Source organism: Solea solea, chromosome 2, assembly GCF_958295425.1.
Source record: "Solea solea chromosome 2, fSolSol10.1, whole genome shotgun sequence".
NCBI lineage: Eukaryota > Metazoa > Chordata > Actinopteri > Pleuronectiformes > Soleidae > Solea > Solea solea.
Genome location: NC_081135.1, coordinates 16,219,962 through 16,246,875, shown reverse-complemented (window position 1 = coordinate 16,246,875; position 26,914 = coordinate 16,219,962). Strand labels below are relative to the sequence as shown.

The 26,914-nt window shown below is 38.2% G+C and overlaps 1 protein-coding gene across 1 annotated transcript; it reads right to left on the bottom strand.

Annotated features, from left to right (window-relative positions):
* Positions 1–408: 408 nt before the first annotated feature.
* Positions 409–26,914, bottom strand: cab39l (calcium binding protein 39-like). Its single transcript, XM_058619807.1, has 9 exons — positions 26,366–26,914; positions 10,830–10,956; positions 10,041–10,205; positions 8,150–8,268; positions 7,895–8,063; positions 6,791–6,850; positions 5,674–5,739; positions 3,935–4,078; positions 409–2,445 (listed from the first exon to the last, which is right to left on the bottom strand). Exons 2-9 carry the CDS (start codon positions 10,929–10,931, stop codon positions 2,266–2,268), a joined length of 1,005 nt encoding a protein of 334 aa, XP_058475790.1. The 5' UTR covers positions 10,932–10,956; positions 26,366–26,914; the 3' UTR covers positions 409–2,265.

The following is a 26,914-nucleotide window of genomic DNA, read 5'->3' as shown; positions in this document are numbered from 1 at the left end:
ACACACGATATGTGTATTCCTCTTTTTATTCACTGTGATGTGGTTACAGTAACATCAGTGTTTGGCAGATGTTTTTATACTGTATGAGTTGTAAAGAAGGCTCAACAGAAATTGGCCATTAATATCTGCTTCTCATTATATTTTGGTTATATCAGGGGCGACGGTAGAGGGAGTCGTCTTTCAACTCTAGGTTGTGGGTTCGATTCCCGGCTCTGCTTGTCTGCGTGCCCATGTATCCTTGGGCAAGGACCCACGTTGGTCCCGGCGGCTGTGCGGCAGCGTGTAAATGTCTATGAAAGGTGAGTGATAGAAAATGCACTGCACATAGATGCGCTGTAAGTGGGTGAATGGCAAAACTGTAGTGTAAAGCAGCTTTGAGTGATCATCAAGACCTATATAAATACAGACCATTTAACCATTATAGTGTAAATCCTCTCACAACATCCAGAATGGCTGGTAGTGTTTTAATTTTTCACTCAGAAAAGCGAGCAAAGCTTTTATAAAACATTTATGCAGAACAAAAATCAAAAGCACTTCACAGGCTTTTCATTGTTTGACACTCAAATCCACTTTAGCCTTTAAACCTCTGATGTACTCAGAAACAGCTGACAGTGGAATCTCACGTCCATCATGGAAGCCACAAGTAACATAAAGCATATCAAATCCAGATTAAGAAAAAATATATTTTGACTTCTTTTGGAAAAACTCAAATGAAAGTGGCATGTTATCCTCACTGATTGTAATGAACCTGGAGTTTTACAGATCAACTTGAGCTTCACTCTTGTGACAAGGTTGAAGCGAACAGCTTTTAATTCACATCTGGTGCAAAACAAAGTTTTCAAATGTTTCTTTTAACAGCACAACTCAAATATAGTGACTTCAGAGGTTCACGGCTTAATCACAACATTTATGACGCTCTCCCCGGAAAGATGAAGTGAAAATACAAAAACACAGAAAAGAAGGGGGGGGAAGGCACCTCAGAATTTCTCAACTGTTTATCACCGACATCAGATCTGAAACACCAAGACAAAACAGAACCAACCACAACAACCAGCTCCTCCACACAGCAAAGTGCCTCCTGTTCATATTCACACTTGCAATGGCACTCACTTCACATGTGCAAAACATCTCAACTGTAAACAAAAATGCTAACAGCACAACTGTACATATCAAGAAAGACAAGAAATAAAAAATATAGATATGTGTGAAAGAAAATACCACTGAGCAGTGTGAAAAACTGATGAGCTTAAAATCACCCCCCCCCCCAAAAAAACGAAAAGAATTATATTAGTTTTTTCTATCATACAGAAAGTGCTACCAGCCACTAGTAAAGAGGCCTAGTGATCAATGGGATTGGAACTAAATGTACCAATTGCAGATCAAAGTCACCTTTCAATGAAGCGCATTTTTTCCATGTAGCTGTTGTACGATAGACCGATCCCAATCAATTTAATAGGGATCCACTTTTAAAAGAACGTGTGTGACTTGATTCAATCATGACAATAATAAAGTGACTTATTTACAGACCTGTCTGTAATATATGATATACTGATTTTTTACAGCTTTGGGAAAATTCTGAAAATTGGTTTGGGGACCCCCGCAAAAAAATCTCACGTGACCCATCCCTGGGTCCTGACCCGGTGTTTGAGAAACAGCGTTAGACTGGGTCCAGATCAACTGCACAATTAGGATCAATAAGATCATACTGCTGTCAGACAGCGTCATCACTGATTAGCTAAACCTTTTGGAAGACGTAAACAGTGGGAATCCACCGGCATTTAGGATTGTTTTTCTAACAAATGATGCGTCATTGGATTAACAAAGAGACTGCACATCGCCATCGCTTCACAAGGAAAGAGATTGTGTTTCACAATTAGGATGTTCCCCCAAATTAAGCTTTAAAAAATAAATAAAATACACTTTCCAATTTACAGCAACTTTTTTGCAGCATTTTTAACAGTAAGACATTAACAAAAACAGTTTTGTCTGTTTGTTTGACCATTTTGGCAAAAAGCTGGTTCAAAGAATAACAGCAGAAGTTGTGGCACTGCACGCAACAGATGAAAGAAACCCCATCTTGAATAAAAGATGTATATATAAAAAAAGGTGAAGTTTTAAAGGAACAAAGGAAAAAAAATACAAATAATGGTTTGTGGATGTTCTTTTTCTTCTTAAAAATAGAATAGCCATTGTTGTTAATGTGTTAATATTCTGTCTACCTATTAATAAAAAGTTTTGGGTAGAGAGAGGGAGGGGGAGTCTTCTCTACGAGGCCGTTTTCTTCAGATCTCTGATCTGTTTGATTAGGTATGTCTTCTCGTCGTTGAACTGCTCGTCATCGGCTCGGTCCTTCTGGAAGTTGCTCAGGAAGTCGATTAGTTTGGTCTGGTTCTTGAGCAGAATGTCGATGATGGGCTGCGTCTTGTTGGGATTGGCTACAAACACCTGAGGAGCAGCAGGTGGTAATAAACATATGTCGTTTTAAGAGTTGTATTATTTGTAACTGTTCGCATTTCTTATATTGGCTTTAAATTGAGCCTTTGAACATCAGTCAATATATTTTGGGCAACAATTTACAATAAAGGTACATGAACTAACATTAATGCTGTTAACAGTAATGCCTAACAAACCATTTATTAATGTTATTCAGGTAAATGAAGTTATAAGTCATATATTATTCAAGAGTCTATAAAGCTACGGTTAATGGCAGTAATAATTGTTAACTGACTGTTAAATGATGGCAGTAAACGTTTTAGGTAACAGTAAATATCTTTAAGTTAACATCTATTAAAGGTTTCTAAGTAAAGTGTTTACCTTAAGTGTCACTTCAATTATGGATAATAGCAGTACATAATAACTTAACTCTGTTAAGGATTACTTAAGCATAATTGACTCCTTGTGACTTAAGAACATATTAGTATATATGTATGTGTATATATATATGTATGTATATATATATATATATATATATATATAAAAATATGTATATATGTATATATATATATAAAAATATTACTGAATGTAGATGTCTGTCTTTCTGTGTTTTATTTCTACCGTTTACCATCTATTTTTATATTTAGCAACATATACTTCTCTAATCTTCTATATATTTTGCACTAATAAGGAATGTACTTAATGTCATTGTACATGTGGCAATGACAATAAAGACACACTATTCTGTTTATAATCGATGAATTGGTTTGAATTCCTTTTTTTGTCATTAAAACCAGTTCTTAGATTTCCCTTCAGCTACTTACATGTGAACATCTTCTGGTTTCTTTGCTTCATATCAAAGAGATAATGAAAATATTGTATTTTTCAATAATTCCTGACATTTTGTGGACCAAAAGATTACGTCATTAATCGAGAAAATAATCGACATCCCTTAACTATGAGTTCATTGTATGGGAGTACATATATATATATATATATATATATATATATATATATATATATATATATATATATATACACATACACACATATATATATATAAATATATATATATATATATATATATATATATATATACATACACACATATATATATATAAATATATATATATATATATATATACATACATATATACACATATATGTATATATAAATATATATATATATATATATATATATACATATATACACATATATATGTATATATAAATATATATATACATATATACACATATATACACATATATAAATATATATATATATACACATATATACATATATACACATATATATATAAATATATATATATACATACATACATACATACATATATATATATATACATATATATACACACACATATATATATATATATATATATATATATATATATACACACACATATATACACACACATATATACACACATATATAAATAAAACTGCACCTGTCTAGAAGTCAAACTGTCACTGCCTTTACCTTAAAGACATGAAAGGCCTCAAACTGGATGTTGGCACTCTTGTCTCTGAGCAGATTCATCATCAGCTTGAGATTCTCAGGCTTGCTGATGTAGCGCGTCATCACCTTGAAGTTATGTCTGTCCAACAACAGCTCCCCGAGAAGCTGGAGAGAAAAAAGAGACAAAAACAAATCACTGTATTGATTTATTTATTAGGGACAATACCGTTTTACATACAGTAGTTTCAAGACAGGGCATGAAGCTGATGTGCAGCACAAACAGTTAATAGCAATTGCTAATTTGCAACTCCAGTCCCTAGCTGGGCTTTTTTTGTATGTAAAATAAATAATGAAAAAAAAAAAAAGCAACTACATGACAACACAACAAAATACACATACACCATACGTCATACAAAAAAGGGACTGCTTTGCTCGTTACTAGTTTGTCAGTCAGTCATCATCTACCGCTTTATCCTCTGCCAGAGGGTCGCGGGGGGTGCTGTGCCAATCTCAGCTACATCGGGCGATAGGCGGGGTACACCCTGGACAGTTCGCCAGTCCATCGCAGGGCCAATCACAGATAGAGACAAACAACCATTCACTCTCACACTCACTCCTACGGTCAATTTAGAGTGTCCAAATCACCTATCCCCACATTGCATGTTTTTGGACTGTGGGAGGAAGCCGGAGAACCCGGAGAGAACCCACGCACACACGGGGAGAACATGCAAACTCCATGCAGAAAGGCCCTTGTTCCAACCGGGGCTCGAACCCGGGTCTTCTCGCTGCAAGGCGAGAGTGCTAACCACTACATCCACCGTGTGGCCCCGTTACTAGTTTGTGTCACGGATAAAACAAGGTCACAGCTGTGGTATGATGACTCCGCCCACGTTGAGGCGGTACTATAGTAATGGAAAATGACCCAAACAATGTAGAGTTGAGTCGTGCCAAGCCGTGCTACATCTATGTACTGTGTTGTTATAGTTTAAAAACCATTAAAAACTATAATAAGACAGTGACATTATCTCCGTCCAAAGAGAGGAGACACACTGTTGGCCTGAGGAAGGAGTACACTGGCCTTTTCCTCACTCTCCTGTGTCTCACTCCATGAGATTACTGAAAACCCAACTAGTTCTGCACTTGTGCGAAGTCTGACTACTTCCTGTTACTGCCAATGTATGAAGACAAGTGGTTTGACTATTAGAACAAAAAATAACATTTTATTTTATAAGAATAAGTACTGTGAGCTATTTTTTTTATAGTCTACCTTTATGACAAACGCTTAACACAGGAAGTAGTAAAAAGCTCAAGTCAGTTGCTCTTATTTCAGTCGGCTGGTTCATGTAATGAGCCTCTGTACTTGTCTGTATCAGTGAACATTAACACTACAAAATCAAAACAAACATAAAAATGTGGATTTGTCTGATAAAACAAAACAATAACAAAATGTATTTTATTTTGTAATAATAACAAATAAAATGAACAATAACATAAAAACATGTATTTTTATATACATGTAATAACTACTAAAAGGAAAGATAACACTAAAATGTGTTTTATTTTGTAGGAATAACTACTAAAACAAAAGATAAAATAAATATTTGTATTTGATTTTAAATAAATAACATTTAAAGAAAATTTTAAAAATGTTTGTTTTTATTTCTTAAGTATTATTAATAAGATGCAAGACAACAAACACATGTATTTTATTTAGTAAGAATAACTACTATAATGACAGATAATAGATAATAATGACAGACCTTTAGAGACTGCCTCTTGGTGACGTAGTTCTCAGAGTGAAGAAGCTTCTCATAATCTGTAAACACCTGCAATTACATTATTTATCACACATTATTAGCAAATATTAGCATGTGGCTTGTTGAACAGCATTTGGGAAAAAGAAGTTTTAATTCATCTTGGATGTGGATATTCAAACTAGTATAAAAATATGAAAATAATGGGTATTTTACTTTATGTTGTTCTTCTGTTTATATTTTGCTGCACGACTCTGAACAAATGGTTAAATTATTCATATTAAAACATTATTGCCAATGTCATTTTTTTATAGTGTAACAGCATTATTCACTCTAGCCGCAGCATAAATTCCAGTACAAAATAAAGTAATATTAGTTTCGATTGCAGCCTCTGCCATGTATCACAACTTTCTCTTACATTTTCAGAAAAAGTAATTAGATAGTTAGTAAATACAATAGTTGGTAAAATCAAAATCTCTCAAGACACAGAAATTCTGGCCTTAAAGTGATGTGTTGTATATGGGTGCTTGGACCAAACACGGTTTATAACTGTGCCCTGAGATTTGTCAACTCACTCTCAACTCTGAATGGCCTTCTCTGAGTGTACGCAGATATACACACCAAGGCTGGGTCCAAAAAAATCAATTAATCGATTAAAATCTATCTGCTATTTAATATGATATCGATTCATAAAGCTAAAGGCTATTTTTTAGGTGGCGACTATTTTTTTGGCCAGGCAGTGTATGTCAAAAAACAGTACATGAATGTAACTGCTTTGGATTCTATATTGTTAAATATATTCTCCAGTAATAAATATTCTCCAGTAATAAATATTCTCCAGTTGTGAGGAACCTTTGTATAATTAACAGTATTAATTCTGTAAAAATGTTTTCATAACCAACTAAAAGTGCTATTGTAATATTCCTAATTCAATCGGAATCGAATCGATTTGTGGAGTAGTGACTGACACCTGACCTGGTTACATACTTAAACACTATACATCAATGAATGTTTCCTCTCATGGGGTCTTTCTGGAATAAACAGTTACTCAGAGCCCAAATCATGTTTCTGCTTCCAAAGAGCACACATTGGCTGATGCCGGTGTATGCGTGTGTATACTCACAGCATCGTAGTTCTGTTCAAGGAATTGCGCCACAAGGACTTTGTGTTTTGTCAGGAGATCCTGCAAATAAAGTCAAACAACTTTTTGTTTTAATAGGAGGGGGCAGCGCAATGTATGACACACTATTTGAACATGCGTGATACTGTGATAACATGTGATACTGTGGTCCCTGTCAGGACCAATAAACCCTGGGTTACCAGGGAGGTAAAGGACAAAAAGAGAGCTTTTAAGAACACAAACTACAAGAGAGGTGCAAAAATAACTCAACATCTAAAGCAGGTGTATAGGAGGAATAAACCAGACTCCTGATAAGATCCACTCTCTGCCAATCAGTGTCACTAAAGCATGCACTGAATATCATTGCAACTTCAAAAATCTTCCAAAAAGCTGTTTTTAATCCAGTGTAATTCTTCCTCTTTAAATTAAAATTCACAATGATCAAATTGAGATCAAATATTTGAAAGGAGGTATTACCTACGTTCGTCTCAGAAACAATAGTTTTAAGTGTAGCACATATTCAAACCTGAGAAAGTCTCATAGTAAAAAGATCAGTCTCTGTAAAAAAAAAAAGAGTCTCAAACACAAAAACAATCAAACACACTGCAGCATCAGTGAAAATTTAAACGCCATTATTATCATTTTACATGGCATTTACTTATGATTATGTGTACAGGATCTAAAAACAACATAAAATAAGGCTCACATTTTAAAATAAGGCTTTTTTTGACATGGTGTAGGCTTCATGCTACTGCGATCACTTATATAAAACAGGACTGCTGTTTTTGGATGTTTTTGTCCATCCAAAAACAATGGATTTATATGTAACCTTGTGTGTTTGACCCCCGGAAATCTTCACATTATCAAATCTGGACACCCCTGGTCTATGACATCATTGTTTTCCTAAAGTAGCGTATTCGCTCTCTACATGCGTTTGGAGATTTTCCTACTCTGGGAAGTGTTTAAAAAAAAATAAAAAATTGTTCAATGTCCCGACTACAGAATCTCTGCTTGGGAGCAATATGACTGGAGTGAATAAAGACATGAATCAATTTTTTGGAGATCACAAACATCACAAAACCTTGGTCCATTTGAACCCAGAGTTACCTTGAAAGTGGCAAAGGCGTCAGAGGCAATGTCGAAGGTGGACAACTCCACATAGGTGAAGAAACAGTGGAACTCCTCAGAGTGAAGGACGATCTTGGCGAGCGGCTCATGGCGGATACACTCCCTCAGCATGATTCCGCAATTCAACGCTACCTGTGGCGTATCATACCTTCCAGCAGAAACAATGTATGTGAGTATGTGTCTTATATCTTATAAAGCGGTATGACTGCTTACATCGTGTGTGAAGTATCTCACCCTTTCTGCAGTATGAAGAGAACCTCTTTGTGGGAACAGAAGTATTCGACCGTCGGGCTTCTCGTTCCAATCTGCCTCCTCAGGATGTTGTTGAAAATCTGACACACATCCTTTTTTCCCTGGAAACACACAAACACACACTGATAAGACCACTGCTGAGCCTTACTGCTCTTCACAATTAATCCATGCATCCTCATCCTCATCCTCATCCTCATCCTCCCTGCCTCCATCAGTAATTTCAAATGTGTCATTTTGGCATTTAAAATGCTTGGTTTAAAACATTTAAAACCAACATTTAAAAAACATTTAAAACACAAATTTACTAAATAAGGCACACCAGCAGCACCTTTGTCCCCCTGAGCTAAAGGCAGGAGAGTTAGCAGTTCAAGTTTAAAGAGTTTTCTTGATAACATTCAGAGAATCCAAAATTAATTTCCTCGATCGACATTTTATGCAGTTCACCCAGTTCCTCTATCAGGACAAATGATCAAACTTCTCCAATTTTCACCCTCCAGAGGGGCACCGGACAAGGTGGGCCACTCATTGAGCCACTTGCAAACAAAAATATTAAAAAAGCATCACAAAAACTGCATCACAAAATAAGTATCTATGCTGATGATGTATTACTTTTCCTTTAAAACTCACAAAGCTCTCTTTATGAAATGATTACACTTGATAAAGTCTCAACAATTTCAGATTACTCAATAAACTGGGCAAAATCAATTATCAACCAATCAATTCTGACTTCAAATTATCATCATCCAGTCCAATCAAGTCAGGTAACATCAGATATCTGGGTATTAATTGTCTTCTAAGCAATCAGATCTAACCCAGTTAAACTATACTCCTCTACTTAAATCAAAAGGATGACCTCTTTACACATGGGAAGAGTTGCCACTAGATCAAATTCAATTACTGTACCTCTTTCAATGATGCCCACCCAACCATCACCAATCTGGTTTAAGTCATTAGACTCTGCCACCACAAAATTCCTCTGGAAAAACAAACCACCACGTGTTAGTTCAAAACCAGTCAAAGGGCAAAAACTTGTGGTTTGGAACTTCCAAACTTTCACAATTACTTCCTTGCAAATAAGGTGCATTATGTCACTGGACAACCTGTGGCAAGACGTTGAAGAAACAATCAGTAAAAATTGAAAATCTCTTCATTCAATACAACAAAATTTCATCATTCAAATCATAGCAGATACCTTATCACGATACGATGATATACAAATCTAAGACGATAGCTTATCTAATGTCACAATATAGATATAATATTGATATATTGCCCAGCCCTGCTTGCTTACATTGTCTTCAAAAGTGACAGATATCTGAAATCTGTATTTACACTGGTTAACACTTGGGGAGTCAACCCTCAGCGAAAATAAAATGATCCGATTGTGGTGCGAGTGCACATGCATCAAGCATTGATGAGCAATGTTGTCGAATTCTACTGAAGTAGAAGCAGAAAAAAAGCTTCACATCCGCTTCTCTAGTAAACAAATGCTGCATGTGTCTGTTCCTCTTCTGCGTCTGTGACGTTCGTGTCTGTTCATTGTTTTTTTTTTCTTGGATTTGCTTGTTTTACTTTTTTTTTTACCTAATCTTGTAAACACTTCTGATTTCATGATGAACTTTTCTTAGCACACAACAGCAGAGTACACCATCAAATTAGCAGCTCCATGATCTGAATCAATTTTGTATAAAAAATTATTTTGAATCGGAAATCACGATTTTTATCAAATTGTGAACGAAGTAATCGGAAATTAATCATGAGCTTCACACTATCACTAATCACTATATTGTCTTATATGTCTTATATGTCTTATATGTCTTGCCGTTGCAGTTTCACGTTACAGTTGAGGAGTGACTTTGGGAGTGGCCCTCACCTCGAAATCTATGACCTGCAGGTGTTCTACCAGTGATATCAGCAGGCCACTGGTGTATAGCTCCTGAGCCAGCTGGGCCACCGTCTCTGTGTTAGGGTCTTTATCGTTGCTCCCGTGCAGAATCTCCTTCATGGACCCCAAGCACTTTGACACCTCCTCAGAGGCCTGCATGACAGAGAGCAGGAGGGGAAGATGGGGGCGAGAGTGGGTTATATAGGAACAACAATTAGTCAATTATTAAATAGTTACTAAATTAATTGGCAACCATTTTGATTATCAACTAGTCTATTTGTGTCTGGTAGTGTTTTTTAATAACTACAAGTTCTCTGATGTAACAAAGAAATCATAAGTGGAATATTAATCTTTTACCAAATTAACCATTAACTATTTTGATAATCGATCCGTTTTCTGATTTTTCAGCATCTTAAATGTGAATATTTACAGGTTTCTTTGCTTCATTTAACAACATAATTAATTTATTATGGAAATAAATACTAAGAAATCTCTACTATAAAAAATTATCTATAAAGGGGGGATTAGGAATACAAATATGAGCCAGAAACCAACATTTTAGATTAAGAGTCAGAGAGAGGGTTTTTCTCTGTGTCTCTGGTGTGTGTGTGTGTGTGTGTGTTAACTGTCATGACAGTTAAGTGTCAGGAGATGACGGGACCAGGCTGCTCTGTGTGCAAATTTCACAGAGGGCTGTCACACAGACACACAGAGACACACACACACACAGACACACACACAGAGACACACACAAACACAGACAGACACACTTTCTACCTTGTCTGTCTTCTTTTCCTGTTTGACCAGGATGGCCAGGTTTTCCCTCAGAGTTTTGACGATGTCCACCGGACCCTTGTGAGATTTACCAAACAGCGGCATGATTGAAACAAATTTGTTTTGGGACCTGGGAATTATACAGACACACAAATGAAGAGCAATCAATGACAAGATGGATAAAATGTTGTGTTTATTCCAAATGGGTAAAATCTACATTTCTTTTCTCCAGAGCCATCTAACATTTAGGAGCTGTTTTAGTCATTAGTCAAAGCTGGAGAGGTTGACTTGTTTGCCAATATCAGCCGATACTGACAAAGTGTCGATAATATGGTGCATATCCCTAGTATGTATGTAGAAAAGATGAAAAGTAATTAAACCAAACTCCGCACTCACACTAATGCAGACATAATTTATCAGACAAAAATATTCCCTTGAACAAAAATTATCAGGATCCCTACAAATGATCAAGATATGTGGTGACTAGGACATTTTGCAGTTGAAATATAATCAGAATAGAAAATAGACAACAACACTCAACCTTCTAAAAGGACAAGAAAGACTTCCAAACCACTGCATACCATCATGCAGTTGGTATGACAACTCAACAAAAGGTAGCTGAGAGATAAATAACAAAAATGTGTTTCAGGATTCAGGATCACCTCAGAGACACAGTCCAGTGTCCTCTCTTGTCTACACGAACAACCACAGATAATCAAAGTCACTAGTCCATGTATTATTGTTACATAAGTTTTTTTTTTTTAATCTTGTATTAAATTAAATCTGGTAATTATAAATAAATGAAGATCTAAACTTTGCATTAACACAAGGCTTAGGTAATTACAGAGAGTGAGTGAGGACTGGACACTGACACATAATCTGTTACTCAGACAAGCAGCAAAACACATTAGTTGATGTAAAAAAGGAGGGTGTCCTTCTACAGGCTACACTGAAATCAAAGTGAGCATGACTCATGACTTGACATTTTTTAATCCTTCTGCTACAAAAAACTTTCAAAAGTTGCTACCATTTGCCCAAAATCTTATAGAAAAGGATAAGCCAAAGAGTGAAACTACCGATACCGACATCGATGCCACCATGTTTTTAGATAAAATCAACAATGTGAATTATTTTCAAAATACTACATGCAAATTAAAACATTTTTGTTAGCCTGGGGTATGTCAATAACTAGCAGCAACACTGATACTTTTGCATTTTTATTTTTTGTGCAGGTTCAAGAACACAGCACAAAAACTTTTTTTAGGGTTAGGGTTAGACAGCCAACTTGTCCAGAAGCCGCAGTCGATACAGCCTGTCATCGAAACACAGACAGACGTTGATTAGTCTGATTGGGTCGTGACTCAACATTGGCCCGGCCGCTGTGTTCGTGTACATTCACATTCACTCATTGCATGACCATTTAAATCCAGCCAGCAGCAGCAGCCCAATGGATGCGCGCAGGTCTGGGATGTAGCATATCGTCTGTAGGTCTGCATGATCTGTAATCCGCTTCAGAATGTCATCTGTGATTTACAAATTGAAGTTGTCAATCAGGCTGCCGATTCTGACAGTGGTGTAATGAGTGGGTCACTGTACCGGTGTGATTGAAGATGGCAGTTCATGCTTGTGTGTTGAGAACTTCTAGCCCAGAAACCCATGAAGCTTCACAAACTAGGCCAGGTCAGGAGCAGGCAGAAAACTTGTGACTACTAATCCTCATCTGAGAATGTAAAAAGGCCATTTTAACTCCTCCCCTTCAGCCTGACACCATCCATATCCACTACTTGGAATGCGGCATAAGAAAAGGATAAAACATAGCACATAAAAGTGTTTATCACAATTTTAACACTGAGGGTAAAGGAGATGTTACTAAATATATTAGATACTAAATTACATAAGTCTAATAGACCCAACAATGCTGTCAAAATGTGTCAACTTTAGACTTCATGGATTTTCCTGAAGTATGGTTCTTCTGTAACCATAACAAGACAATAACAACAAGGTGTTATAGGAGGGAGCAGAGAGCAGAGAGCTGGGGAAATAAATGAAGCAGTTACATTTAAATTACTGTTTCTTTGAGACCCAGGAAATACCTGAAAATCTAAAGGAAAAACATTTTTTTTTTTACACAAACACATTTTTTAAATTAATTTTAAAAGGTCTTCAGATATCCGCAAACAACTTTTATCTCAAATGTATACCTGACAAGGACAACACCCCAGCTAAATGGATTGAGTGGTGTGTAAATTGGAGCAAAAGGCTCCAAAGGTCTTTTTTACACCTAATTGTCTGCTAGACTCGGTACAATTGAGGACTGGTTTCATTTGGGGGTTGCAACATTCAGCCGGTCCGAGTTTGCTTTCACACTGCACTTTAGTGAAACAAACCAAACCTTTTGACGTATTTCCCTCCTCGCCTGAGGTGGCGCTGCATCAATAATTACTAAAGGAGAAGACAAGACTACAATGAACAAGAAAACTCCATCATCATCATCATCATCATCCAATGCTGATCTACATTTAACAACAAAAAACAAATGGGACACGGATTCTCACATTTCCAATTCTTCCACATGTGAAGATTGCTTAAATCCTTCATTTATTATTTAAACATCAAGTGGATAAAAGAGTACCTGTTAAAATAAATGAGACCCAGAGGAAGGAGATCGGAGTCAGCTCAGTGTCCAAACAAGGGTTTAATCTTGTACAAGAGGAGCATTCACAAAGCAACACACAGGCCAGTTACAAAGTGAAGACTCCCTGGCTTGGAGGAAACGCATGGTATTTATCTGTCTCAATGGGTCAGCTATCACCTTGCCCTAACTCGCAGACCCATTGTCTCTATTCACAAGTCACATCAAACAGTTCCTAAGGGCAGCCTGGGGCCAAGTCGAAAGGGAACTAGGCTTATAACCGGAGGGTTGCCGGTTCAAATCCGCACCTGGGCAAAAAGGGCAAGGGTACCCCTGAGCAAGGTACCCAATGCTCCCTGGGTGCTACTCAGTGAGCCCACTGCTCCTAATTCTAGGATGGGTCAAATGCAGAGAAATGCGTTCCCTAAGGCAGTGGTCCCCAACCTTTTTATCACCAAGGACCGGTCAACGCTTGACAATTTTACCGGGGGGGGGGGCTGGTTATATTGTAATATATTATTATTATTTATTATTAAACAGCTGAAATAAAGTTTGAAGCGTCAGATCACGCTTCTGCATGTTTGTGTGCCCGCTAAGACTCACAAGCTCTCCTCTTCTCGACCACTGCTCTAACGCTCTCTAACTCTAGTTGCTATGGTAACGTTTAAACATGCCTGCAAAATAAGATACCGATACGCCACAAAAACGAATATAAAGTGCATGAAAATTTTAACTCACCATAACGCCAAATCAATGGGAATGGTGAAGCAATTTTGAAGGCTTCATTGCCTCATTAGCAAGCCGGTCGCCGCATATTATGCAGAGCGGGCTTGGTATGTGGGAATCACCTGCCGCAATAAATCAATATTTCAAGTAGCTCTCCTGGTATTGTCTGTTAAAAGCTTTCTTTTTCTTGGAAGTCGTAGGCTCTTCTTCTGTCTCTCCACTGGGCCTTTTCCCCTTCGCAAAATACTTTCCAAAGACGTCTGTTTCTTACTCATTTTGCTAGCTTGTGGGTTAAATTTTGGCGCACAGATGTAACCGAGAGAATCCGGTCATTTTTCAAAATAAAAGGTTTTTCAAAAATAAAAGCTTGCTCATACTTGGATAATAAATAAAACGGAAATTATTAATAATTTCTTGTGTGGCCCAGTACCAATTAATCCACGGACCGGTACCGGTCCGCGGCCCGGTGGTTGGGGACCACTGCCCTAAGGGGATTAATAAAATTTAATTCTTAATGCAAAGGGTCACTGGTCACAAGTCACATCGAAACAGTTACATTAACAATACAAAGTGTCACATCGAACAGTTACATTAACAATACAAAGGGTCAATGGTCACAGGTTGCATTGGACATTTCTCTTCATGTAGTACATAATTCCCATCACATATCCCTCCTGTTTATGCTGATTTCCAGCATAATTATAACAAATTTTGTGGAGTGTGAGAGCGAAAACCCTATCGGGCAGTTCAAAACATTCTAATTATCCATTTTCCTTCTAGATAGGGAAACACTCTCACGGTCCCGCCGCCCTGGCAACCACACGCAGGTACTCCATTTGACAAGGCACAAAAACATACATCTAAAAGCATTTTCATTGTATTGTTACCCCACAACAAATTCAACTGGGACCAATTCAGAACACTACAACTTCAGCTACATTTGCTGTAGTACCATCATAATCAATAGAGTAAACAGCAATTATCCCTTAAACCATGGTGTTCTTATCTTCATCACACAAGTTACCATATAGATCATCATTTGACAAATCAGATGTAACATTTTCTGGTGCTGCATTCTCATAGTCCTTTCGGTGGTCATTGGTGGTGGGGACTTTTCATACAGCATAGTTGTTTTGGTCAAAGCGGTGTCAATGAGTCTCTGTAACAGTCCTCTCAAACAGGAAATACAACAACATCCACAAGTGATTAGAATAGCAATCATCACAGCTAACATCATCGTTTTTGTAGAACCTGCCCATTTTCAGAAAATGTCTTGAAGCCATCCAATCAGAGGATCATTCAGCTGAATTTTCAACCAGAATTTTCAGCTAACTCTACAGATAGGGTGGTTAATACATCCAGTGCCTTAGTGATGCTGCCACCAAGTGCTGTATTATTAGGAATAAATGTACAACACATATCTCCAAACATTCTACATTATACAGTACTCCTCTTTTTTCAGCCAACATCATGTCTAAAGCCATCCTATTCTGCCATGCCATTAAACTAGTCTTATCTAACTCTTGATGTATGCCTCCAATTGCTTCCTTAGTTAAATTCAAAATTCTCTGTTGATTATAATACACATTTTTGTCCAATCCACATTTTTATTAACAGTTACCCACCAAGCCAGGAGTGATCAAACCATCCTGCTGGTACATTTCTCTTCATAATACTCCTTGAGTATTCACACGTTTTAAGCATCCCTCGTTTCCCTCAGGACACAGGGAGGATTCTCGCTCTTGATACCAAACGAGGCAGTCTTTTTCAACCCCCCAAAACTTTATTTTCCAAGGTTTGGATCTCACAAGGCCCCCTGTGACGGCCACAGCTCGAGGCTGCCCCGGAAACTAAACTTAATCTCACTTAATTGTGACAATAGCACCTGTATTATCAATGCACCTCTCCTAGTGTCCCACCTAGATTGTTTTCCTATTAATCTATTCTTCATTTTATCATGTACCTGGCCTTATGTCACTATATTTAAAATAAGGAATGCAATTGTGGTCAAACATGAAACAGTTATTAAACCCAGTTTTAATTCCGGCATGGTGAATGCTTCTACTTATCTGACAGGCATTTGTGCTCTTTTGCAGTGTGTGATCCATGTCTTTCTTTCAACTATGCGTCCTGCTGTGGGTGTAGACACTAGACTTGATAGGGCCCTTCCCAGCATGAAGCTGACCCATTCACCAACACCCAATCTCCTGGATTTATTGGCCCTCCTGTGAGTGCTGGATCTGGTTTTAAAAATGTTTTTTAGTGGTTTTAAAATCCATGTAGTCTATTGTGGATACCATCCCTCCTGTTGAGACATGGGTAATCCCATGACTCAATATTGTAACAAATTTAAACAAATTCTTTTGGTCTTAGATCAGTAATCGACACAGGTCGATTACGTGGTTTTGTGACTATATGTTCTGTCACAAGTCACATCAAACAGTTCCTAAAGTAATGCAAAGGGTCACTGGTCACAAGTCACATCAAACGGTTGCATTGAACAATTCTCTTCATGTATTACATGAGGTACATAATTCCCATCACAGTACCAATAATGGATTTCAAAAGGGAAAACCACCTACTACTCGGGTATTTCAGAGTTTTGAAACCCTCCAGAGGACTCCGGCTTTGGATAAAGAATACTTTAATGGTATTCTTCTCTCTAAACAAGATGGTACAGAATATGTAAAAAAGGAGAGGGGAAAAAGAGGGAAACTTTCAGTTGAATGCTGGGAAAGAATCAATCGCTTTCAATGCATGACCACAAGCTCAAATACATAGAGAAAATTCTGCTAGAAGAGCAAAGTGAGATTCTTAATAACTCCTGCACAGAAATGCCATCAAGGCAGTGGCAACACCTGCTGGAGACTCTGTGGGACTGATGCAGACCACTATCATGCTGTATATCAGGGGCCATATCATTGATAAAGCTTCCGGACGCACAAAAGAAGGTGTACACCACTTTCTACACAAAGTTTGGGATTTATAAAAAAATAACTTTACGGGAAACATTTGGTCTTTTACGGAAGCTTTGACCCATGCGTACGCACGGGAGGGAGTAGAAACTGTTTAAAATATCAATGTGTAAAATATTACTGCTCACAACATGATTATTTGTTACACAAGACATACTTTTGAACAAATAAACCTGCTTGACTGATATACTCTCAGATATGCACACCTTCATTCCCACATTCAAATAAATATAAATCTATTATTGCAAGATTATTTGAAATTTTGAAATAAATGAAGTAATTATTAAGTACTTTGTGGTATGAGACACTTTCTCAGTGATAATAAATTCAACAGGAAGACAGATTATGTGGGATAGATCAGTTTCGAGGGAATAAGAAAGACATTTTCATCACAATGCGCAATGATGCAAAATAGTTGATTTGTCTCTGATAGAGGATCAGACAAATGGATACCTATATAAACGGTGAATATCTAACCTACTCACTATTTTCCTCTAAACCATGAGTGCTCAGAGGAGCGGGACTTAAGTGTTAACTGTTGGGGAGCAGCAACATTGACCTTCTGCATTTACAGCATTTGCCACATTCTGTCATTTTTCTGATATTGGTGATGATGGCAGTGTATAAAAACATTTTTGTGCCTCAATTTCTTCTCTCTGTGATTTTCTGGTCACTTCCTGGTGTGTTGATTGTGATTTATAAAGAGAAACTGGCGTGGGACCTGCATGCACATGGTTTTATAACTTCGAAGAATATTTATTTGCATAAGCACTTTCTGTATTTCATACGTACTCCAACTTTTCAGGTATACCTACGCAGGGTTTTATAAATGAGGCCCCAGGGGACAAATGAATAAGCATATCAACAATATTCTCAGAGGGGACGGCAGGGCTTCCGGTTTGGGTAAGCATGTGAAAGCAACGCTGTCTCAAGCTCCCGCAGCGATAACTTTGAAAACTTACTTTTTTCTCAAGACCCCAACCAACTGACGGTTGGAGACCTAACATTGGAACCTTGTATACTCTAGAGGCATGTCTAAAGCGACAAAAGCGTCTAAGAAGGGTGAAGCGGACACCTCTCCTGCGGGCGACAGCACGTAGTTCAGGAGCTTGTGTTAGACTCCATTTAAATCTGATTCTAATTTTGAAGTTGACGTTAATTAGAGGACATAACAGCTTGTATTATTTGGTCTTGTTTCATTTTATTTAAGTTAACAGATTGTCAAACTTATGCATGGTTGAAACTATTATTATGATGGAAAAGGGTTTAACTCTACAGTTATTCTGCACTCAATGTTTAATTCTAGATGGTCAATACCCTGTATTTTATTTTTACTCTGCATTTACTTTTTTTTTTATCTTATCAATTTTTATTTAATCACTTTGTCTCATCTGAATCACTTTTAATATTCAGGTTGAACGATTTATACTCATACTACAACATGAGCGTTATGGGAAGTATGTACAAGGTTCATGTTCATTACTATAGGGGTCCCAACTGACTTTTTAAAGCTTCGGGTGCTGGGACAATAAAGGAAAGGAGAAAGGACAACGCGGAAAGGGAAGTATGTTCATTTGGGTTTAGTTTTGGTAAATGGGACTGGGAAGAGGGGATGGGGAAGGATGTCTTCACCTGATTCTGTTTGTTTTGAGTTCTGTGCTATGTGTGTATTTATTTTGCATTGTGTTGTTTCTGTACAGAGGATTCCACTCACTTTTCGCTGCCTACTACTTGAGACTGACCTGACAATCTCACTGTTGGATGCTGAACTATGGCTAATGTAACCAGGGGGGATGCTGTGGGTGGACGGGATGTGAGGATTATATCACTAAACACTGGTGGGCTAAACACTGCAATCAAAACGTACAAAAGTTATGACACACATCAAAAATCTGAATGCGGACATAATGTTTCTTCAGGAGACACATTTATGTAACTCTGACCATAGAAAATGAAATAGACCTTGGATTGGCCAAATTTTCCACTCTCAATTCAATGTAAAAACAAGGGGCACAGCCATAATAATTCGGAAAAATGTTCATTTCACCATAGATAAAGTAATGACAGACTCAAACAGTCACTATGTCATTGTTACCGGTACGTTTCATGAAAAACAGGTGATCCTGGCATCTGTCTATGCTCCCAATTGGGACGACCATAACTTTGTGAGCTCATTATTGTCTACTATTCCAGATTTAGATTCTCACCTTCTGATAATGGGGGGAGACATGAACTGTGTGATCGACCCTGCACTGGACAGGTCTAGCCTACGGTCAACCATGCCCATGAAAATGTCCCAGGCTCTTTCCACATTTATGGATCAATTTTGATTGGTGGACCCATTGCGATTTTCATACCGTTCCGCAAGACAATATTCTTTTTTCTCCCATGCACATCGTTCATTCTCGCGCATAGACTACTTCTTGATAGATAAAAAACTTATTGTCTCAACCCGGTATTTACCCATAACAGTGTCGGATCATGCCACAGTAATCTTAGATTTTCACTTTAGTATGAAGCCAAAGGAAACAGATATTGGAGGCTGGATCCTCTCTTGCTGGCAGATACTAACTTTTGCAAACAGATTTCTGAAGCGATCACTTTTTTCTGTGAAACTAAGAAAAATGATAAAAACCTCCCCGTCCATACTATGGGATACTCTCAAAGCCTACATAAGGGGTAGAATTATCTCTTTCACGTCTCATGCAAATAAATTGCGCAGATCTCGGCAGAAGGAGCTGGAAGATGCCATTGCAGATTTAGATAGTTCACTCTCGTCCACAAACACACCGGATTTATATAAAGAAAGAATAAGGCTCCAAATGGAACTTGATCTTCTTCTCACTTCTGAAGCTGAACAGCTTCTCCTTCGTTCTAGGGGGTTGGTGTACGAACATGGTGACAAAGCTGGATGCCTCTTGGCTCATCAGCTGAAGGCAAGAACAGCATCGAATCAAATTACTCAGATAACAGACGACTCAGGCTCAATAACCTCTGACCCGGACATAATTAATAACACTTTTAGATCATTCTTTTCCCAGCTGTATACCTCTGAGTCTCTCGCAGATAAAAACCAACTAAATAATTTCTTTGAAAAATTGGAATTACCTAAAGTATCACCGAAGATAATCTAAGACTTGACGCCACTCTCGCTCTCTCAGAAATCAAAGAGGCGATACAATCAATGAACAGTGGTAAATCCCCAGGACCGAAAAAATTCTCAGATCAGTTAGCTCCTCTTCTACTCGGAATGTTTAACCACTCATTTCAACATGGTACCCTGCCACCCACTCTTATGCAAGCTTTCATCTCCCTGATTTATAAAAAGGGTAAAGACCCATTGAACTGTGCATCTTATCAGCCAATATCGCTTCTCCCGATGGATTATTTAGATGGGCTACCTGCTTCTAGGTTTCTTTGTAATGTCCCACTGTGTGGGTGTATATGTACTCTTTCCTCTGTTCCGGTCTACCTGCGGCGGGTTCCCCCATGATTTGTTCGCACTCACTTCAACATAACAAACTTGTTTTGTTAACTGAGGAGTAGGCAGCCGTTGATACTTTGCACATTTAATTTTCAGCACTAGCATCTTACACTCTTATTTTATTCTTGAATTACTACTGTTTTATTATATATGTATGTAAATGTTTGTATGTGTCAGGGGTCGCGTTAACCGTCATTGACCGTTTTTTTAAAACGGTGACGGAAAAATCTGAGGGCCATCCGTCATTTTGACAGATTGCAATTCACACCCCTGACCACTTGGTGGTGAAGAGCATATTACAGTAAGATGAAAGTAGAAAAAGAAGAAAAATGTCACGGCAGTTGAGTGTCAGAAGTTTCTTTAAAAAGCCCAATAACTATGTTGATAAAAGAGGTGAAAAAAGAGGGATAGATGCAGATGCAGATGAAGGACAAACTCAGCCCTTGGCCTCAGCGGAGCGAGGAAGCGGCAGTAAGGAGGTTAGGCGAGTTCAGTTGGAGCGGGAGTTCTCCTGGCTGAGGAGGGAGGATAGAAAAATGTGGTGCGACAAAATAAAGATTCCCATCGGAGAATCTAAGCATAATTTCTGACCTGGACACCGTACTCAATGCATCTCGCTATCCTTGTAGTGCTGACAGCGTGTTAAAGAGCTATGGACAGGAGGCTTTGGAGCGCGTCTGTGACCGGTGCAGCTGATCCACTGGTGCAGAAGGAGCGCATGTTGCGGGGGTTCCTACCACGCGCAACTACGCGCAAGCAGGCACGCGATTTGAGTCCATGTGGACCAGGAGGAAGGTGTGAGACTGTGCGTTTAGGCCACAGGTTAACTGTTCATATTCCACTGCAATATGAACAATGCAATTGAATATGTCATTATTATCATTTGAAGTGACCGGTAAAAATGGATTATGACGGGATTTTTATGTCAAAATGACAGACAACGAAAAAGTCTAGCGCAACCTCTGGTATGTGTATATGTATTTTTATTTATTTGTGTTTATTTTATTTTATGTATTTGTTTATTTTATTTTATGTATTTGTTTATTTTTTATTTTACCTATTTCACATGTATGTAATTCTTTTCATGATATACTTTAATTGTTTAAGAAGACCATGGGTGTGTGTGTGTGTGTGTGGGGGGGGGGGGGGTTGTTCATTTATGTTTAAGTTCAAAAAAGAAAAAATATGCTGTATCCATTCATGCACTTTATGTATAGGACTTGCATTTGATAAATAAAAGTTATAAAAAAATAAAATAAAAAAAATAAAAATATTCTCAGAGGATATCCCATGTAGCTATCCCATCACGGTCATCCACCCCTTATGTCACCTCCCCCTCTATGCGTTGCCATAACAACAAGGTCAGACACTATGCGATTGCAATACGATCATAGAAAATGCATTTTATGGCAGGTGTAAAGGGGCCTTTGCAGCTTTCCAGCATGACTCTAAAACCTCACAGTGTGGTCAACATATATCAAAGGATAAACAAGTGAACAGTAAATAGTTTCAAACCTGCACAAGCTTTCCTGTTTCTGGTGAAATCATACAGCTAATATTTCCACAGCCACAGGTTTTTTGAAGTAGGTGTGTATGAGGTATTTTTGCATAGTCAGTGTGTCACATTGATTTTGGAAGCAGAATAATTGTAACAATGTTGGAGCATAATGATTTTAAAATGGCTGTTCATCAAAGACTAGCACTATATAATATATAAATATAGACCATTACTTTCATTCATAAATGACAAATTATTTATAGGTCAGGCCCACAGCCCCTATCAAATAACACAAAGGCTTTATGCAGCATCAAATAACAGTAATGTGAACAGTTGCATGGTGGTGGCTGGATGTGATAATAAATCAACATTCTAGCCTGTCCTGATGGCAATCCACATCAGGAGCCTGAGAGTGAACATAGCAAGACAATGATGTGTCACACCTACATGTCATTCAACCAGCACTCGTAGCATTCCATGGCTTGCCTCATGGTAAAAGCAGGCGTCATAAACTCACAACTGTACATTAACACAGGGCTGATAACGACATTCATGAAGACATGTGCAGCAGATAAGTTTTAATGTGGTGAATTTACCTCCCTTTGAAAGAAGGAAAGAAAGAAATGGCAGCTGCCTCTTGTTTGACAACACCTCTTCCTGATTAGCTGAAATGCAGAGGCAGCCAATTATGATGCCGTGTAACACATTAAACTGGAATTATAAGATTTTTAAGGAGGAGTCTGGAGGATATTTAACCCTCAAACACTAACTCATTTGCTCTGTGAGTATAAGTAAATCCCTATTTGTAATAATGTGTAATGTATCGATGCAACCAAAGCACTTTTCAAGTCCAGGGAAACCATTCAAGTGAAAAATTAGACACAATCCAAAAATCATTTAAATAATATAAATATAATTGAACAGACTGTAAACATTTAAATCAAAACAATAAAATAATTTTACTGTCATGTTGTAGGCAGTTAACTTCTTCTTTATGGGATATTTGTTACACAGTTCCACAATGACTGTATTGGTCTAGTATCATTTTGGTAGATACTCGAGTTTGCTATATAAGACTCTAAATGAAAAAGCGGTATCGTGCCATCCCTACCTCAAAAGCCAATCATCAGCTCATCAAGTCCAACCCTGAGATTGATAATGACGTCAATGATGGCTTAAATGCTTTTGGCTTTGCCATCACTTGTTGTACATCCACAGGCACAGCTATCACCTTAAGCTGCATATTTGATTGTTAGAGCTTCTAAATAGAACAAAGCAAGGCACTAGGAAGCTAAATTGAGGGAGTGCTTCGCAACTGCAGTGAGAAGTATGGGAAGTTGTCAAATTACTTTTGGTCAACTTAAAATAAATGCATATTGTATATGCATATGCATATATATACCTGTCAAATATAGCACACAACCTCTGAAAGCCTTGGTAACACATAGAATTCACGCTTTTACTGGCACATACGATACGGACTCACTTCGATGGTAAGGATTATCCACACTGAAACATTTCACATATACAATCTTTTTCTTTGTTGTTTTGAAAAAAGTGTTCCATAGTGCTGGGCCGTATAACTAAAAATATTATTTTTAAATTTCAACAGTTTCGCAGTTTTAAGTATTATTTTTTTATGCATGAACATGAAGGAGTGCTCCAACAAGGGAGAGGCACAGTTGAGTGTATGAGTGTGTGTGCTCTTTTTGAGCGAGTGAGAGAGGGAGCGGCACAATTGAGAGTGTGTGTGCATGCGTATCTGCTCGTGGTTGAGTGAGAGAGAGGGAGTGGCGCAATTGAGTGTGTGTAACTGCAATTATTAATGACTCAGTAGATCAGGCCTGTACGTGGACCGTATGGCGCTTCTCCACTACACAGTTCCAGCATGGCGCAATACATTACAATGTATACAATCAATCATAGAAATAGAGACCCGACACGGTCAAGTTGCATTTCCAGTACCTGGTAACGGGTACTATTCTTAGTACCTGCTCTGGCGAGGTTCCAAGTGCGCCAAGCAGGTACTGTGTGACTTCGCAGACTGCCGGCCACTGATTGGTCAGAGTGCCGTCACAGGAAGAAACGTCTGACACAGAAATCAAGCCGAAACAATGCCGAACTGTAGATCAGTTAAAACTACTTAACAATCGTAAAAACGTGGGTTGATCTCCAACAATTATCAGGGAAATGTCTCTCTCAATATTTAACAGAGGAGTCTGGTGTATTTAGGGATAGCACTGCTGATCGCGGGCGGCATCACAAACCCTGCCGCTGTATTTCAGTCCAGTGACTGTGTCAGACGGAGTCTGTGCTCTGGTCATGGAGGAAGTACTGAACAAATATTTTTTATTAACTGATTCTAGTGATTTGATTCAGTAACACAAAAACTGCTTTACAGCCGTGCAGTGATGACTCCGCCGGGCCGGGCCAATAGTAGAAAAGCCATTAGTTTCTTGTCAAGGTCTTCTATAAAGAAGCGGCAACATTCCATTCTACATTTTCTACTGCGTTATCCTAGACATGAGGGTCGTGGGTAGTGTGTCCCATTTTGTGTGGGACAGCACAGCATTTGCAACCCTTGCATTTTCATCGGCACTAGACTTAATTTTTTTAGAATTTAAATTTTATTAATCCCCTTAGGGAAATTATTCCTCTGCAATTGACCCATCCTAGAATTAGGAGCAGTGGGCTGCCACACTGAGTAGCGCCGGGGGAGCAATGGGGGTTGGGTACCTTGTTCAGGGGTACCCCAGCAAGGTACCCCTGAGCAAGGGCGGGTGGGGATTTGAACCTGTGACCCTCCAGTTACAAGCCAAGTTCCCTTTCCACTTGGCCACGGGCTGCCGTATACATCTAATTGTTGTAAAAAACACAACTGGGTGAAGGATATTTTCAGAGTTTTTTATGCCCTTTCAATTGGAGGAAATGCATAGAGATGGAAGAGACTATGGAAGAAATAGCAAAAAAAGCTGCAAAAAGCTGCAGCCATAGTTACATATAATTAATGTTATTCATTTATTTTAAGTTATACTTGTGAACAAACAAAAGTGTGGGGGAAAATAACACTGGACTGGTTCTATATGTTATAAGCCATAGCTTTAATAAAGCACCATTCATACACAATACATACAGTAAATCCTGTGTTTATCTTTCAAGTTAAAGAAATTCTATCAACAGTTTGCACTACATCTCTGCACTGGGGCGTCCCACATTGTCCCATATAGAAATTCTCCTTGTCCCTCATTTACTTTGTTGGGATCTGGTAAAAGAGGAGTTGGAGCTGACATAGCAGGGGCAACAACCATAAACCCACAAAATAAACGTGTGCAATGTAAAATAATAAGGAGCATTTAACGCATTTATTACATTTAATAAACTGCAAATCATTATTTAGAAATAATTATTTATTTTGATGCCTATTGCACTTTCCATGGAACATAAAAAAATTAAGTTTGGGTCACATAGTCGGACAGAAAGAAAAAAGTTTCTTATTTTATTGACAAAGGTTAGCATTAAGAGTAGATGGGTAGCTTGATTGTATTTAAGTCCGATTTCAATATCACAGCCATGTCACCGTTCACGTGACATGTAGAGGTTTTAAATTGTACGGTTACAGATACTAAATATTGCATCAACTCGTCCCTAATTGTTACCAATTAATTGTCTTTTGATTTGCCTTATAGTTGTCGCAAACCACATTTCGAACACTCAAGGAAAAATTATAACTACAAAGCAAATAATTGTAACTGGTTTATTTGGGTTGATGTAACGATGTCTGGCGATGGTCGTCTAAAGTAACGTAACAGAGAGAGACTGAGAGAGAGAGACTGAGAGAGAGACGGTGTGTTTATGCTGCAGGTGAAGCACCAAAGACAAAATGAAGGACCGTGTGCAGAGGAATAACAGATCGTACGGTAAACAGGCAGTAAATAACATATAAGGCCGCACAAAACAGTTCAGAATGTGATTTTAAAGGCCACACCTCTCCCGCCTAAGGCTGAATTCCCTTTTCGATTGACAGATTCCCACAGATAATCCCTGGTGTGCATCGCTACAGTAAAACACGACAATACGACTTAACTGAGCTTCCATGTTTCAGAACAACATTTAAAAGCCTCAGTCCATACTAGAGGTACACTCTCTGTCAAGGGCAGGGACATCAACAATAAGTGAAGTGGACGCTACTGCTCTTCGGCAGAATGGGCGAGAAATGATACTTACAGAGGCAACACGTTTGCTCGAATGTCGAATGTCTTCGCCGCTTCTGTCCCGCTTCACAGCACAGTCGGCACTCCGGCACAGGCCTCTGTATTCACAGCTGAAAGTCCCGTAGAGTATGTGCGGTTCAATTTAAAAGGCAGGGAATCTGTTGAGAAGGCAGTGCAGAATTCCACACGGTTGCTCTCCAGCCGACGAACAAGCTTCCGGTTAAAAATTTCAAAATACAAGCTACAATGACTCTCACACGTTTAAATAAACTAGGGAATGAAGTGAAGGGCGATTAAGTGTCAGAATATTTTTTCTTTGCACCTGCATACACACTATTCATTTGCGCACTGTTGCGCTGACAAACAGACACACATTGTCTTTAAAGAGCAATGCGTGACATTTCCGGTAGTATTCCAGCTCTAGCCTGCTAGCTTGACATAACTGTAGCTCTCTAGTCTCTGCCGGGTCTTGTTCACATCTTCTCACATTGAATCCTTGGCACCACCGTATCTCAACTTTCACGGACAAACAGGCATTAATGTGACATAATTCACCACACTA

Excerpts from the sequence above, each read along its gene's own strand:
- cab39l (XM_058619807.1), bottom strand. The coding sequence starts at position 10,931 with ATGCCGCTGTTTGGTAAATCTCACAAGGGTCCGGTGGACATCGTCAAA. Across the intron at positions 8,064-8,149 it reads CTCTTCATACTGCAGAAAGG|GTATGATACGCCACAGGTAG; the intron begins GTGAGATACTTC and ends TTCTGCTGGAAG. Across the intron at positions 2,446-3,934 it reads AGGCCTTTCATGTCTTTAAG|GTGTTTGTAGCCAATCCCAA; the intron begins GTAAAGGCAGTG and ends GCTGCTCCTCAG.